The sequence below is a fragment of the Heterocephalus glaber genome, unplaced genomic scaffold (assembly GCF_053883595.1).
Source record: "Heterocephalus glaber isolate CG9 unplaced genomic scaffold, H.glaber_assembly_v1.0 deba00001479, whole genome shotgun sequence".
NCBI classification, from domain to species: domain Eukaryota; kingdom Metazoa; phylum Chordata; class Mammalia; order Rodentia; family Bathyergidae; genus Heterocephalus; species Heterocephalus glaber.
In genome coordinates this window covers 12,612,975-12,631,437 of record NW_028258316.1, presented here as the reverse complement: position 1 = coordinate 12,631,437, position 18,463 = coordinate 12,612,975, and the positions used below count along the sequence as shown (strand labels likewise).

At 36.1% G+C, this 18,463-nt stretch overlaps 1 protein-coding gene across 1 annotated transcript in view; it reads left to right on the top strand.

Moving 5' to 3' along the window:
- Positions 1-13,925, top strand: part of LOC101722068 (olfactory receptor 1J21-like) — a 77,797-nt gene extending 63,872 nt beyond the window's left edge. The window contains exons 2-3 of the mRNA XM_004849636.3: positions 10,106-10,185; positions 10,541-13,925. Of these exons, the coding sequence (XP_004849693.2) occupies positions 10,565-11,503 (939 nt within the window). The 5' untranslated portion in view covers positions 10,106-10,185; positions 10,541-10,564 and the 3' untranslated portion in view covers positions 11,504-13,925. The remainder of the gene's footprint in view (positions 1-10,105; positions 10,186-10,540) is intronic.
- Positions 13,926-18,463: the final 4,538 nt, after the last annotated feature.

Genomic DNA, 18,463 nt, shown 5'->3' with positions numbered 1-18,463 from the left:
TCAACACAAACTCTCAAATCAAGGAGAGCCTGGAGTGAAGTATTTCAAGCCCTAAAAGAAAATAACTTCCAGCCTAGACTATTGTATCCTGCAAAATTCTCTTTCAAAATCGATGGGGAAATTAGATACTTCCATGACAAAGAACACCTAAGAAATTTCATGAACACCAAACCAGCACTACAAGCAATTCTAAACAATATCCTAGAAAAAACCAATGAAGGCCACAACTCCATGAGGACCAACAGAGGAAGCCACCAGGCAAGGTAAGACACTAAAGGGAAAGGGGGGAAAAATAAGAAATAAAAGAGCCAACAAAAGTAAAACAGCATGAGAAGTATAAATCAAAATCTTTCAATTATAACCCTCAATGTTAAAGGCCTCAATTCACCAATCAAAAGAAATAGACTGGCAGAATGGATTAAAAAGGAAAATGCAACAATATGCTGTATACAAGAAACACACCTAACTCAAAAAGAAACTCATAGACTGAAAGTAAAAGGATGGAAAACAGTTCTCCACGCCACAGGAACCCAGAAGAAAGCAGGGGTAGCAATCTTATTTGCAGACAAAGTAGATTTCAAAACAAAACTAATTAAGAGAGACAAAGATGGTCACTATATCTTTGTGAAGGGAACAATCCAAGAGGAAGAGATGACAATCCTAAATATACATGCACCAAATACAAACGCCCCCAACTATACAAAACAAATATTAATGGACATGAAAATCCAAATAAGCACTAATACAATTGTAGTGAGGGACCTCAACACCCCTCTATCACAAATAGATCAACTAGAAAAAAAATTAACAATGAACTTCCAGAACTGAGCCAAGGTATTGAACAAATGGACTTAATAGATGTTTACAGAGTGTTCCACCCCACAAAATCAGAATACACATTCTTTTCAGCTGCACACGAGTCATTCTCCAGAATAAACCACATGCTAGCTCATAGGACATGTCTAAGTTAATGTAAAAGAATAGAAGTTACCCCCTGTATATTATCAGACAATAGTGCAATAAAATTGGAGATCAAAAACATAAGAAACTGCAAAACCCCAACAAACACATGGAAACTGAATAACACCCTCTTGAACAACCAATGGGTCACAGAAGTAATTAAAGAAGAAATTAAACAGTTTCTACAAGTAAATGAAAATGCCAGTACAACATACAGAAATCTATGGGACACAATGAAAGCAATTCTATGTGGGAAATTCATAGCAGTGAATGCCCATATTAGGAAAACAGAGAAAACTCAGATAAATAACCTAATGCAGAACCTCAAGCTCCTAGGCAAAGAAGAGCATAATGAATCCAAAGCTCATACTGGAGAGGAAATTGTAAAGATCAGGGCAGAAATCAATGCAATGGAGACTAAGAGAACAATACAAAAAAAATCAATGAATCAAAGAGTTGGTTTTTTGAAAGAATAAATAAAATCGATAAACTTTCAGCCAACCTTATCAAAAAATGGAAAGAAAAGGCACAAATACAGGCAATTAAGAATGAAAAAGGTGAAGTCACAACAGATCCAACAGAAATCCCGAGGATCATCAATATCTACTTTGAGAACCTCTACTCCAATAAAATGGAAAAACACAGTAGAAATGGGGAGATTCCTAGATACATACGAATTGCCAAAGCTAAATGAAGAAGATATAGAAATTCTAAACACCCCAATTACAATGAGTGAAATTGAAAATGTAATGAAATATTTACCAACAAATAAAAGCCCAGGTCCGGATGGCTTCACTGCTGAATTTTACAAGGCATTTAAAGAAGAACTAATGTCATTATTCTTTAAACTCATCAAAGAAATTGAAAGGGAAGTAATACTTCCAAATTCATTCCTGGAAGCCAGTGTTACTTTGATTCCAAAACCAGGGAAAGACCCAACCCAAAAAGAGAACCACAGGCCAATCTCCCTAATGAACATAGATGCAAAAATCCTCAACAAGATACTGGCAAACAGAATACAGAGGGTCATCAAGAAGATCATACACCCTGACCAAGTCGGATTTATCCCAGGGATGCAAGGATGGTTCAACATTCGAAAATCAATAAATGTAATGCACCATATTAACAGAATCAAGGACAAAAACCACATGATCATCTCAATAGATGCAGAAAAAGCATTCGACAAAATCCAGCACCCATTCATGATAAAAACCCTACAGAAAATTAGAATAGAAGGTCTTTATCTTAACCTGACTAAGGCTATCTATGAAAAACCAACAGCCAACATCATACTAAGTGGTCAAAACCGGAAAACTTTCACGCTAAAATCAGGAACAAGACAAGGATGCCCACTATCACCACTTCTGTTCAATATAGTTCTGGAAGCATTAGCCACAGCAATTACAAAAGAGAAAGAAATAAAATGAATAAAGATAGGAAAAGAAGAAGTTAAACTGTCATTATTTGCTGACGATATACTTTACATAGAAGACCCAAAAAACTCCACCAAAAGACTTCTAGACTTAATTGACAGATTCAGCAGAGTAGCGGGATACAAGGTCAACACTCAAAAAGCAATAGCCTTCTTGTACACAACCGACTCACTGAGAGAGAAATTAGGACCTTTTCTTCCTATTTTACATTATCGATTATTCATTCTAATCATTGGTACATTTTAGGTATACAATATAATGACATTCATCAGTGGAAATTTGCACCTTTACATAGTCTCTCTTGGTTCTTGTTTTTCACCTTTGCCCAGCCCTCACTTCAACCCCTCCAGCCCTCCCTATTTACAAAGATTTTGTTCCTATTTTTCCATTTTCTCATATTAATCCCATTCCCTTCTATCCTTTCCCCTAGCCCTCCCACTTCCTTCCCCTTTGCCCCTTTTCTTCCTATTTCACATTACCTATTATACATTTAGTCCTTATTTACACTTTCAGTTTCTCACACCAGAGAAACTATTTGGTATTTACACATGTATGTCCTATTTATTTCACTTAAGAGTATTGCCTCAATGTGCATCCACTTAGCTATAAATGTCTCTAATTTCTCATTTTTTATGGCTGAGTAGTACTCCATTTTATAAAAAAACCACATTTTCTTTATCCAGTCTCCAGTTGAAGGTCCAAAGGGGTAGGGGTAGCAGGAAGCACAGGGGAAAGGAGAGAAGGGAAAGGGAAAAAATGATGAGAAATGGAAAAAATGGAAATAAAGTCTTTGTAAATAGAGAAGGGTGGAGGGCATGAAGGGAGGGCTAGGAATGGGGAAAAAATAAGAACCAAGATGCATTATATAAAGGTACAATTCCCAATGAGAAATGTAATTGTGTTGTATACCTACAATGTACCAATAAAAGAATTTAATAAAAAAAAAAAGAAATTTAGACTACACACACATATATGCGTGAGGGGATAAGGAGATAGACTCTTAGATGGACGTATGATAGATAGGTAGAGACATGTACATATGCAAGAGGTGGTGTACGGATAGAGCCCAAAATATTTATATTTGTTATATTTGGGTTTTAGGATCATGGATTGTTTATAGTACTTTGATTCCTTTTTATTTTATTTTTTAAAATTCTACCATGAATATATACTTCTGGTATAGAAATTTCTTTGAGCTCGAAAACAAAAGTTTGAGTATCAATATCCCCATAATGTAAAGAATTTCAAGTCTTGCTTTGTTAAAGAAAATCATGAATACATCACACACTTCCAGAATAAATTCACTATTTCAATTTAGTATATTTTAAAGAGCAGTGAATTATACTTTTTCAAAAAGTTTTGTAAAAGTATACACAATGCTGTTGTACTCCATTAGCAATAAAAATTTCATTCCTGGTAGTAATAATACTGAAACATAATCTATTATATCATGGCATTAAAATGTTGTATAGGTCAATAATCAGCTTGTCAACTTTGACTGATCTTTATTCATTCCCTTAACAAATATTCACTGAGCACCCACCATGGCAATGCAATTCACTTAGTGGACACTAAAAATGCAAAGGTGAGCTGGGTGGATCTCTGCCGTGTGGAGCTCTGGAGGGCAGCTAGCTGGTCAATGACTGAAGCAGAGTAATACTGCATCCTTACCGCTGTTGATACTGTAGGCTGGGGTAAAGATAGAGGGTGGGAAAGACCTAGACATCAACTAACTATGCTGAATTATATCCTTTAGGACATCAGCCTTCAGCGGTTGAATGGCTCATTCAACTATTGATCAAGATATGTAACAGAAGTTGCTTATGACATTTCTGTACCTAGGAACTCATTGTTATTCAATAATAAATTCTCAGAATAAAGCCAAGACTAAAGAGTAAAAAAAAAAAAATAGAAATTAGGGAAACAGTTCCGTTTACAACAGCATCCAAAAAAAATGAAATATCTAGGAATCAGTATAACAAAGGAAGCCAAAAACTTCTACATTGAAAACTACAGCACTCTGAAAAAAGAGATCAAAGAGGATACAAGAAAATGGGAAGACATCCCTTGCTCCTGGGTAGGAAGAACCAATATGGTGAAAATGGCCATACTTCCAAAACTACTATTTAGATACAATGCAATGCCAATTGAAATTCCAGCATTATACTTCACAGAACTAGAGAAAACAATCCAGAAATTCATTTGGAACCATGAGAGACCTAGAATAGCTAAAGAAATTCTAAGCAACAGAGACATGGCTGTGGGCATCACAATCCCCAACTTGAAACTATACTACAAAGCCACTGTGATAAAATCAGCATGGTATTCACAAAGGAACAGACATGTGGATCAGTGGAATAGATTAGAAGATGCAGAAACAACTCCAGAGATGCTCAGCCACCTCGTCTTTGACAAAAAAGCCAATCGCCCTCATTGGAGAAAAGATAGCCTGTTCAATAAATGGTGTTGGAAAAACTGGATTTCAACCTGCCAAAGATTAAAACTAGACCCATACCTATCACCATGCACTAAACTAAGATCACAGTGGATTAAAGAGCTAAATATCAAGACAGAAACAGTAAACTTCCTGGAAGATTTGTTAGGTAGAATTCTCAATGACATTGGCATAGGAAAAGACTTTTTGAACAAATCTTCAGTAGCACAGGAGCTAACACAATGAATTAACAACTGGGATCTCATCTTATTAAAAAAAGCTTCTGCACTGCAAGAGAAACTACCAACAGAGCTAAGAGACAATCTACAATATGGGAAGAAATTTTTAGCAGCTGTACCTCAGACAAAGGTCTACTATCTAGAATATATAAAGAATTGAAACAAATCAGAGCCCCCAAATTCAAAGACCCAATTCAAAAATGGGCATCCGAAAGGAACAGACATTTCTCAGACAAAGAAGTGAAAGCAGCAAAAAAAATATGAAAAAATGTTCAACATCACTCATCATTTGAAAGATGCAGATGAAAACAACACTGAGATTCCACCTCACCCCACAAAGAATGGCTGCTATCAAGAAATCAACAAATGACAAATGCTGGTGGGGTTGTGGGGAGAAAGGAACCCTTCTCCATTGCTGGTGGGAATGCAGACTGGTGCAACTACTGTGGAAGTCAGTATGGAGATACCTCAAAGAACTAGGACTAGAGGTCCCATTTGACCCAGCTATTAACCTGCTTGGTATCTTCCCCAAAGAATTAAAAGAATCATATCACAGTGATATATGTGCACCCATGTTCATAGTGGCACAGTTTGTAATAGCTAAAGCTTGGAAGCAGCCCAAGTGCCCATCAACTGGAAACTGGATAAAGAAAATGTGTGTTTTTTTTTTTATAAAATGGAGTATTCCTCAGCCATAAAGAATGAAAAGCTAGAGTCATTTATAGCTAAATGGATGCATATTGAGGCCATACTCCTAAGTGAAATAAATAAGACCCACATGTGTAAATACCTAATAGTTTCTCTAGTGTGAGAAAGTGATAGCGTAAACAAGGGTTAAAATGATTAAAATGAATAATTGATAATTTGAAATAGGAAAAAAGGTCCAAAGACAAAGGAGTGAAGGGAGGGAAAGGGGAAAGGAAAAGAGGGAAAGGAAAAACTATGAGGAAAAAAAACAACGGAAATGAAATCTATGTAAATAGGGAAGGGCAGAGGAGGTGAAGGGTGCACAGGTAATGGGGAAAAAAAATAAGAACCATGATATGTCATGCACAGGTACAAACACCCAATGATAAATATAAATGAATTGTATACCTAAAATGTACCAATTAAAGAAGTTAAAAAAAACACAGAACCACTACCACAATAACAAACCCATAAAGTTAATAGACAAGTTACAAATGAAATGATATGTAACCAGCAAAAGATTTATATTCAGAATACATATCCAATTCTTAGGAATCAATAAAGACAAAAAATTCAGTCAAAATGTGACAAATAATATAAATTGAAAATTTACAGAAAATTAAGGTAAATTAAATTAAGATAAAATGGTCAATAAACTCATATTTTAATATTTAAAATATTTGTATTGGTATATCATTTAAACTATTTCTAAAAAGATTTAATCCATATTTTCAAACCTTCACCAGAATCCCAATTAATTATATCTTCAAAAATAGTAAGCATGTCACTTAATTCTGTGTTCTTGTTCATATTCTGTTTTGCAAAAGGGATTCTGCAGTTTCCTTTTTCAACCTCTTTTTTTACAGTACCTGAGAGGTTAACCTGGATGTATCAGGCCCTTAAGGACAGGGCATTATCAGGTCACTTAGGTATAATTCAGTAAATTATTAGTGTAATACTATTATAGAGTACTAAATAGCATCTAAGGAGTCTGAGAAAGCTTATGTTCCCCTCAAAATGTCATTTGAGGGCTAGTAATTGAAATTAAATCAATAAAGGTACCACACAGTTTTAAAGAAAGCTTAAATTAACTATATTGACAAGGAAGCTATCACACAATCTAAAAGATATATCTATGTATCTCTATATAGATACATAGATCTTGTCAGTAAATTTACTGTTTTTTAAGATGTCCTTTCTTCTTATTAAATAAACACATTTTGTTACTATGGCTAAGAACAAGGTTAAACGTGCATCAAATGATTGAATCAGAAAATCTAGAACATATGAAGCTGCCTTAATGTCTAGAAAACCAATCACTAAAAAATAAAAAGAATTTCTGTTACATAAGGGAGAGAAAAGTATACAACTTTCTGAAATGAGTCAACAGTGCTATAAAAAATAACATTCAAAAGAGTACATTTAGTGCAAGTATATAGATAATGAAGATAATAAACCAAAAATTGAAACACTACAAAATTTACACAAATACCACTTGCAATATATGCAAGACACCAAATAAGTTTTAAACATAAGTGTGAAATTTAAAAAGGCACTTCATATAACAATGAAGGTAGTATTTCTTTATACATAGAAACTACGAATAATCATATTTTCTTCATATACATTGTTAGTTCTGTCTTTTAATGTTGTTTTTTTTTCTTCAGCCTTGCCCCATAGCACCGAGCAGGAGATCAAAACCTACTGCAAAGGTCTCTGCTAGGGAGTAGAGGCAGATAATCAGAGCAAGAAAAACATTTATTAGATCATTAAGAGATTATAATGTTGACATGAATTTATTGAGGTGAAAACATGTACACTACACTTCATTAAGTAAAACACCAGGTTACAAAACATTGTATACAACATTGCTAACTTTTTATTTTCAAAATGTATTAATATGTAGAAATATCAGGAAATTTTCCAGAAGTGTTCAGTTAACTTTTAATCTCTGCAGGAGTAAGATGCTAAGCATATTATTTTGCTTAAGGATATTTTCAACTTTTACTATTATAAAATATTTTTCAGCAAGGGAAATTAAGAATTATCACAATTATGTAAGGTGTTGAATGTGTTAATCAACTTGGTTATAGTAATTATATATTATGTATATCTTAAAAGATAATATATACCTTAAATACATATGTTTACATTTGTCAATTCTACTCAATAAAATATTTTGAGGGGCATAAATCTGATATTGGAATGTATGGCCCACAGCAAAGCACATTTTCAGGGGTAAATTATAATGTCACATTTTGTATTAAAAATGACTAAGGCTCCCATTTAACACCCATTATTTTCTTCAAGAAGCATGCTCAAAAATACTTTTTCCTATATCTTTATATACAGTGAAAACCTACTGAGGATTTAGTCTTTCCCTGACTATTGCGAGTTTGACTATCTTTGTACATGAACAGCATATTTGAAGTTTTCTCTGAAATTATTATTTCATTTACCTGTTTTCCAATTTTTTGTGTCTGTGTATATGTGAGTGTTTGTGTTAATTATAAGCTATTGCAGGAACACTTTCAGCAGGGCTCAGAAGGAAGGAAAAATACTGGATGGTAAGGGAATGTGAATGAAGATTTTCTAGAAAATGCTGTCTGTTTCTGAGAAAGTAAAAATATCACTTATTAATTCAAGGAGATATTATTTCTCTTACACCTTAATCAAATGAGAAATCCTGCAGGTTTTTGACAGTTTTTCCTGTCTCCATGAAGGTAGGGAAAGTAGAAAGTGCCAATGATGTCCTTCTGATTTGGAAAGGAAGAATATTTTGTCAACCCTTGACTTCTATGAAAACAAACAGGACAATAACAGCCTTACTGTGAGGGAAACTTATGATTAACTTCGATCTACAAGAAACATTTCTGAAGTCCAAATATTCCCTATAACTTCTACATACAAGTAGTTATTCCAAGTATAGATGAATTTAACATAAATAGAACAAACTAACAATATTTGTAAATATACAGACATCTTCATTTGAGTCATGAGCACATGGTACTCATTTTCCAATAGGCATTGAAGAAATAAAGCTGGAATGCATGGAGTAAGTTTGTGATCAATTTTAAAAGAAACTGAATGGAAAACAAATATTGAATGTTTATTTTATGATATTGTGAGTGTCTTGCATGAGTAGAATGCTAACACCATAGAATTTGGGCCAGAGATTGAGGTTTATAGAAACTATACTCCATTTCTCAGGTCCAGTGGTGGTGATGAAATATAAGTTTCCTTGTGTTCACAGAGTGAAGATATTAGAGTGTTTTTGGTGTTCTTGATTAGCATGGACTTGAAATAGCAAAATATTTTGTTGTCAGAGTGAACTTCCAGTTTGGTTTATTATAAAAGGTGCATCGTATTTTTCCCAAGGTAAATTGAGAAGGTAAGGGACTTTGTGAACCAACAAGTTGGTAATTACTGCCCTTTTGTTATTATCCTTATTCCTCCAAGGATGAGCTCTGTTATGCCTGCTAGAGTGAGTAGTTCTTCCCGAGGGGAGTCAAATACAGTGCAACAATTTTATTTATTTGTCTTTAATTTGGACCTTGTGTTTGGGCATTTCCCTCAAAGACCTCTACATGATTTATAAAATTAGAACTCACATAAATATTTCAGAAGGTGTGAGCAAATGGTGTATCCACATATCTATGTTGTTTGGTTTTGAGCTGAAAACTCTACTACTGTTTATAATGAAACTTTGAGCTACTTGAGGGCTCCAGCTGTTATCACTGTCTTCTGCATGTTCTAGAGAGCAGTGGAAAGACCTGCCCATGCCTTGTAGCTGAAGGTATCTGTGCTGATCATCTAAGGGACCATTTCAGGGCAGGATTAGGACTTATATTAAATATTGTGATTGTATGCATTTTTTTTAGTTTGTATGTTGTACATCCAGTGTGTGCTACAGAACCTTGGATTCTACCTATCCTTATATCATAGTATGGCAAAAAACTCCAATGGAGTAATTTATTTTGAATTGAATATCTTTGTTTTGAGATGATAGGGCAAAAAAATTTATATGAAAAACAATTTCTTTCACTCTGGTTTGTCAAGTAATTCCTGACAGGTAAATTTGCTTTGTTCAAACCGTGCTAGGTCTTGTTGATTTTCCCCCCAAATCTATAATTTTTTTCTATCTCTGCTGCCACAAACTATGGTATAATTACCTGTTAATTTGTACCTCACAAGTATATGTCTAAGACTAAATATAATGAAAGAGAAAGATGATAGTATTAGTGATGCACAAGACATATCAGAAATATGACAAAAATATACTAGTTAAAATCTTTGGAATAATATCTGTGCTAGGATCATAAACACAGGATGATGTAATTTATTTTTTCCAGACAGACAAAGAAACTTCTTTGGCAAATTGAAGATGTGACAAGAGTCAAGAATTTCCTGGTGTTGTAAGAAGTTTGACAAGGTAATTTGGTTTAGGTTCAGGAATACCCAATGTGATAAGTGAGAAGATGCATTTTGTTCACAATTCATGAGTACTCCCTTAGAAAATGAGAAAAGAAAATGTGAGTGGAAGAATAATTTTCTTAAAGGAAGTAGAATTTGGAGTGATCTCATAACCATTATGATGTTTTCATGGCTTGTTCAAAAATATTTATTTGTTTTCTAGGTAGACAATATCCTTTGCCACCACTGGCCCATTAAGGGTTCAGTTTGAGTTAAAATGCATATACTGATTATTTTCACACTAGGTCTTTATTATGGAAGAGTCACAATGACTTCTCATTCTTTCAACTTTTCATCTTCCTTTTCATGTCCAGAAAAAAAAGGAGAGGAAGAGGAGTATGAACAAGCATAATCAGAGCAGAGTGTCTGAATTCCTCCTCTTGGGGCTGCCCATCTGGCAAGAAGAGCAAGACATGTACTATGCCCTGTTCCTGGTCCTGTACCTGACCACAGTGCTGGGGAACTTGCTCATCATCCTGCTCATCAGGCTGGACTCCCACCTCCACACCCCCATGTACTTCTTCCTCAGCCACTTGGCTCTCACTGACATCTCTTTCTCATCAGTCACAGCTCCAAAGATGCTCATGAATATGCTGACTCATAGCCAATCCATCTCTTATGCTGGGTGTGTTTCTCAGGTATATTTTTTCATATTGTTTGCAGATATCGACAGCTTCCTTCTCACCTCAATGGCCTATGACAGGTATGTGGCCATCTGTCACCCCCTACACTATACCACGATCATGAGCCAGAGACTCTGCTTCCTGCTAGTAATTGTGACCTGGTTGTTATCCATTGCTAATGCCCTTTTGCACACCATCCTCTTATCCTTTCTCTCTTTTGTTGGAGATAACACTCTGCACCATTTTTTCTGTGACCTCTCTGTCTTACTCAAGGTATCCAGTTCAGACACCACCGTCAATGACATGGTCATCCTCATTGTAGGAACGATGGTTATAACCCTACCTTTCATATGTATTTTGGTGTCTTATGGCCATATTGGGGCCACTATTCTTAGAGCTTCCTCAATCAAGGGAATCTGCAAAGCTTTGTCCACATGTGGCTCTCACCTCTGTGTGGTTTCTCTCTACTATGGAGGAATTACTGGGATTTACTATTTCCCCTCATCCAATAAGAGTAATGACAAGGATGTCATTGTGGCTGTGTTTTACAGTGTGGTCACACCCATGGTAAATCCCTTTATCTATAGTCTCAGGAATAGGGACATGAAAGGAGCTCTTAAAAATCTACTCAGCAGAGGAATATTTTCAGCATGATGGGCATTTTTCTTTTAGTGGATATGAGACCTTGTCAGTCACACACGTACATCCTTTCCTGATGAATTCCTGTTTCCTAGTGACTCTTGATGTGGCACACTATTTTCAGCCCTGCATGCAGCTTTTGTCTCTGTTTAATTGTCTTTTAGAACCTTGTCTTGTGGAAGTACGTTATAAACATTCCTGTATATTTTCCTTTTTACATAGTGTCTTTGTCCTACAAATAGGTCAAAATACTCTAACTACCACTCTACTTTTTTATGGAATACTTTTCTGTCTTCATTTTAGCAAACCTTTTTTCCTTTTCAGTACAATAAAAAGAATTCTGCACCAGGTTTGTGATTTCATTTTTAATTTTGTAATGCACCTCAAATTTATTTTGGTTAGTAACTTTAGTGGGAAATTTGGTCTGTCTTTTTAAAATTTTTCTTTTCTAATTAACATATAAAATTGGTACATATTTATTGGGTTCCATGTCATGTTCCCATATAAATATACAGTGCATAATATTCAAGTGGAGGGCAGCGCTATTTGCTCATTTATTGCTTGTGTGAAAAATTCAGGGATAATTTCTAGGCTTTTAGAAAAATATAGTACTTTATCATGATGTGCAGTCAGTAAAGCACCAGAATTTACTTTTCCTAACTCTAACTTAGAACCCAGTGACCAACACTTCCCCATCCCTTTCTCTCTTCCTCTCCCCAGTGGTTTTAAATTTTCTATCCATTTTTCAAAACTATTTCCATTGTGTTAGCATGATAGCAGCTAGGCACAGAACTTTTTTATGTTCTTGAAGTGACTAGATTTGTATGGTAATGAGATGTCTTTTTGGAAAAAAACGTCCAGCAGTGAGATGCATGTCCTAAATTGTGAACAGGAACTTGATCGAAGTCCTCTAGGTCCTAGAGTTCAACAAAGTATACAGCATAACAGTGAGTGTGGAGATTTTTTGTGGCCATCCAGGTGGTGCAAAGATTATGGAAGATCAGTCTGTTCTGATAATGGGGTTGAGCTTCTCTGGGTGTGGGCTGAATAATTGCTCTGACACTAGATGTCAGGAAGTGCAGGCAACCTGAACTGAGTCGTAGCAGGATTTCAACAGAGTTAGTGCAACTATATTTATTTTGAAATTAAAGAAGCATGCTTTCCTGATCTACTACATAAATGTGGTATGCTGTGTTTCTATCTGGAATAGTAGAGTGTTTTTCTTTGGTGTTTGAGAAATTGCTTGTGTTCCAGGAAAGGTATTTAACTTCATTGCTATGAGCTGATTACTGCAACAGGATTTTCATATTTATCATTTCATTTAACTGTAGTATCTGTTATACAGAAGGAATTCATATTTAAGAGAGATTGAGTAACTAGCCAAGTGGTCTTAAACTGATAATATTTAGTGGAAGTAAATTCAATGTTTAGTGAGTGTGAGATCAAGGCCTGAGCCTTGTAAACCACTTGAACATTTTTCAAATTCAGCAATATATTTACTTATTTTATTGGAAATTCAGATTTATTGTTTTCAAAATATTGAAACAATATACAATGTAATATATATAACATATAAACATTTTAATTATATATGCATTTGGACATTGTGTTTTATCTTTAAATGTTTTTATGCTCATTTTTGTGACTTAAGACCGTATTTTACATTACAATATAAAAAGAAATAGTCATTTAAGATTCTGTCATCCTAAATAACAGGAAAGTAACAATGTTGCTGCAGCTGCTTCAGTACTTCCTCAATTGAATATTCTTTCTTCTTAAAGTTGCCTGGGGTCATGACTATTTTTAATATTCCCTTACTTTACATTGGATTTGTAACACTGCTGCATTGATCCATTAATCTTGACTATTCCAGAACTTCAAATAAATTAAATAAGATTTTATTTACTTTGCCTCATTTTGTTCTTGGTGTCTACCATTGTCCTTGTGAAATTCATCTATATATTTTTATATTCTACTGTGAGAATATATCACATTTATCTGATACTTTAGACATGGTTTTTCTTTTCTTCTTTCTTTTCTTTCTTTCCTCTTTCTTTCTTTCTTGTTTTGTCTTTCTTTCTCTCCCTTCTTCTCCTCTTCCTCCTCCTCCTTCTTGTTCTTGTTCTTGTTCTTCTTCTTCTTCTTGTTCTTCTTCCTCTTCTTCTTTCTTCCTCTCTCTCTCACAGTATTTTGCTATCGTGAATAATACTATTATGAACATTCTACTACACATAAATACATCCATTGTATATAGGTAAGAGATTCTACAACTATCCACTTAATTATCACTGCGGAACTTTTCAGCAACATGGTTATACCAAAAAGCCAGCTTAAAAGGGCTGCGTACAATATGATTCCATTTATATCACATCCTACAAAAATGCAAAACAATAGTGATAATGAGATCAGTGGTTGTTGATGGTTTGGTATAAGTGAAGGAAAGGGATAAATAGGTAGAGCAAAGCAGACCTTTAGGGCAGAAAAGTATTTTGTATGATGCCGTAACAATAATTGTCCACCACTATGCACTTGTACAAAAAACACAAACAGAAAAAAAAGAAAGTACAACTGTAAAGCTGAAAGAATGACTCCTCATGTAAACTATGGACTGTAGTTAATGAAAATGTACCAATATTGGTTCAACTGTACCAAAATGCATTTCATTAGAATACCTATGTTAGATGTACTGGCAATGGTATGTTATATCTTTTTCAGTGTTTGGTTTAAAACTATTGATAGAATTTTCTCTGGAAGATATTAACTAATGGATTTTATTTTTAGGTGAATCATGACACAGCACTGTTTGTAATATTTGTTATTTTATCATTATAAAGTTGCACCAGTAAGAGTTAGAAGGTGGAATAGACATCAAGGGATAAAGAGGGAGTGGCAAAAAGGATACTGGAGTTAGAGAAAAGCCAAAGGTCATTAAATGTATCAGTTTGAGGACTTGGAGAGAACTTGGAGGCATACTGGGAAAAGCATACTGTGAAAGGATTTAGAAAGGCACACGTGCAGTCATCCTGCACTTGGAGATTCTGTGACAAGACCATGAAAGTCTGAATGTAAAGAATTCTAGAATGCATTTTTTATTGTGGCAGAAAAGATCTAACTGTAGAACCGTATTATAACTTAGGGTGCCACTAAGAGGCCACAGTTCTTGATTCAAGATCTGTGCTACATAGGAAAATGAGACTTTGTATTGAGAGGTGAGGGTTAAATTTGGGCCAATTTTTAAGAATTCATCTGAAGGGTGAGTTAGAAAGGATAGAGAATTTGAAATCCATCTTTGGGTCCTACCTCAAAGGCAGCATCCACCCAAAACGTGTCCCTTAAGTGTGATGGGTCTCAAAACTCATGAGGCAAGCACTAATCTCGATCATCCTCTGAGAAAGTCAGCCTCAAGCACAGTGAAACTTGATTTCCCTGTGGAGCTATTGGTGATACACAACACCACTATGTCCTACTGATCAGCTCAGGCTATTACCAAAAGTTAAATCCTATGCGCTGAATGTGTCCAAAAGGTGAACGGGAGACTCAGCATCCTGGAGAGATGGAAAATTGGTCACTCTTGAGTCTTCTGGATCAGGAAGCTTAGCTGAGAGAGGGCAAAGCCAGGGACCAGCAAGAGTTAAGTGGGTATTCTCACATGATACGCATATTCTCCGTGGTTGAGTTTTCACCACCAATTGCATTGTGTGTTGAGAGTCAGGGAGTTCCCAAAGCAAGTTAAAGTGGCCCTTTATCCTTCCAGACTATAGTGGGCCATCCTCCTTTTCCTGCTCCCTTTGAGTCCTGCTTGAAAGTCGCCCTGGCCAGGGTCTGTCCGTTGCAAGTGGGAAGTAAGGTTTTCTGAAAGGGACCAAAAGGAACTCCCATCTGATACCCTGAGGGTCCAAGCTGGCTATGGTCATACCCCAGAGGCCTTCAGATCCCATCAGGATGTTGTACGGACCACAGTCTTCAGTTACCCATCATTCCATTTGCTAACCACACACAAACACCAGAGTAGAGAACGGTCAAAAGGAGCAAGAAGAGAGCTTCTACACATACAGGCCACCAGGTGCCATGTGAGACAGCACAGTAATGCAGGCAGTAAAAGGAATTTCCCAGCAGTCAAGGAATATAGGAAAGACAAGCATTTATTCTGTCCATGGTATACTGGTAAGTGGGACTGCAGGCAAGTTTCCAAAACAGGAGTGATGCCATCAGTGTTAGAGATTAAGGATTTTATAAGGGTTTGAGGATGTGGAAAGTGGATCTAAGCAGCAAATGTGGTTATCTCAAGAATGTCTTTTCTTGGGTCAGTTAGCACCTTGCAGATCTTTCAGGGAGTATCTTCACTGTGTTTAAAATTATGTTTATAACTATAACCTTGGGGAAACCATAAGGAAGGATAAACTTGAGACATTTCTAGGGAAACGGATGCATCTTGAGACCATACTCTTAAGTGAAATAAATCAGACACACGTGTCAATATCCCATTATCTCTCTGGTGTAAGAAACTAAAAGTGAAAATAAGGACCAAAATGTATAATAGATTGTAAAGTAGGAAGAAATTGTTCAAAAGTAAAGGGGAACTAGGGAGGAGGAGGGGGAAAGGAAGGAAGGGAAAAGATAAAAATGAGAAAAGAAGAATAAAAAGGAAACAAAGATTTGTAAATAAGGAGGGAAGAGTGGTTGAAGGGAGGAGAGGGGAATGGGACTACAAGAAGACTCAAGATACATCATGTACAGCTACAAATTTCTTATGATGAATGTGATCATTAGGTGCATCTAAATTGTAACAATAAAATTAATTTTAAAAAAGAGTTTGGATTCATGGAGTTTTTCTTTTTTTGGTACTGGGGATTGAACTTGTGTCCTTGCACTTGCAGGGCAGGCGGTGGAACCACTGAGCTAAATCCCCAGCCCTTGGATTCATGGATTTTTTTTTTTTTTTACCAGTATGCATGTGAGGAAGAGAGCCATCCTTGGTTTAATTCCTGGGTTGATATTTTGAAATTGCTTGTTGTAAATATCTTTGTTGCTTATGTTTAGAACCTTTATGGAATGATTGCTTCTCAGAGGTGTCTTCCAGATTTAGCTACTCTTTAGGTTTTGAGTCTCTAATGACTCTGAGGCAATCTCATTTTCATTATACCAGGAAGGACAACTGATTAGATCAATCACAGCACCTTAGCCCAAGTGATACACTCAGCAACACCATAGCATCAAGCACAGCTTAGAAAATGACAATTTGTTATTAATGTATCACCTTTAACTGTGTGAATTAAATCAAAATTGAGGACCAACCCAACATATGTTATACTGAATAAACTCTTCAATATAGCAACTTTACCCTTTAGGATGGGGAATTAGAAGGAGTTGGGGAGAGAGAGATAGCTAGGTAGAAGGATAGGGAAAGGTTAGCAGTGAGGCCAGAGGACACAGGAAGATCATGTAAACTCTAAGAAACTGTTGAAGACAAGAGGAAAAGACAGAATGAAAGAACAAAGATGAGAAGAAAACAACCTAACAGCAATAGGGAGGCTAGAAACTGTATTTACTTTCCTTTAAAACTAATGACAATAGAGAGAAGGAAATAGAGAAGAAAAGAAAAACAAAGAAGAAATCTGAATTAGGGCCAGAACAGGATCAAAAAGAAGATGAATAATAATGTGGACAGTGGGGGGGGGGAATAAAAGAAGAGAAAAATATAAATATGAAAAGAACAGAAAAAGAAAAAGAAAAAAAGAAAAAAATTAAAAATAAGAGTAGAAAAAAATTTTGAAAATAACAAATAAAATATAAAATGCAGGGCCTCCTTCAGGGTATGTCTCTGCTGTCACAATAGACAACGTGGGCAGCAGTGTGCAGATATGTCAATGAGTCTCAGCAAGCCAGTCGCAGACCCGTGAGATTCAGGCAGATTTCTGGCTGCAAGTCCCCAGTTGAACTCCCTGTCCTCCTGCAGGGTTGAACTCTGCAAGGTTGTATTGCAGGTTCCAGCTGCCCTTCCCCTGGAGATGGTCCAGGTTCTGATGTGAGGTGATGATCCCTCCAATTTACCAAGTACGGTGGTCTGGTGTGTCTTTATTGCAGAGATTCTCATTTTTCCAGTGGGCTTCAGTTTTCATCAAGGAGCCTGAGAGAGGACCTCTTTCTGTTCTTCACTTCTGCTCTATCCTCTGGAGCTCAGGACACTGGCCTTTATTGACCCCCCTGTGCCTCTATAGTGTGGAACCAGGTAGCAGAACAGCCAGGAGGCCAGAGGCAGCAGGGTGGGGGGGTATAGGGGGTAGGTTAAACTGGTAGCTGGTGGGCGTGGTGCGGGTTGGACAGAGCAGGGCTCCATGAGGCCAAGGTCCTTTCTGCCCGCCTGGCCAAACTGGTTGCTGTGGGTCGGGGCGAGGGCGAGATTATTCTTCTGCTTTGGGAAGACAGTTTGTCAACCCTTGACTTCAATGATAAGGGCAGGTTAATTATAGCTTTATCATCAGGGCAACAGTTGATCAATAATAATCTACAGGACTCAGAAACCATTCCTAAAGTTTAACTATTTTACAGAATTTCTTCACTCAAATAGCAGTTCTAAGTATGGGCTTTTTAAAAAAGAACCTGAGCCAATTAAAATTATTTATTATTATTTACACATCTTTACCTTTAATAATGAACAAATAATACTCATTTTTGTACTAGGCAATCATGAAATACCAACTCCATAGCCTTTGGACAAGAGACTAATATGTTTAGGAACTATATTCTACAAAGTCAAATGATGATGAAACACAATTTCCTTCACTGTCTTGGTCAGAGAATGAAGGTATTAGAGTGTTTCTGGTGTTTTTGAAGTAGCATTATGTCCAAAAACAAGAGAGTGGTTATCACATTTAAGCTCCAGCTTCGTTTGTGATGTGCTCTGAAACACATTTTCCCCAAGGTAAACCAAGCAGGCAAGAAGCTCTGTGAATCACCAAATTCCTAAGAAATCTC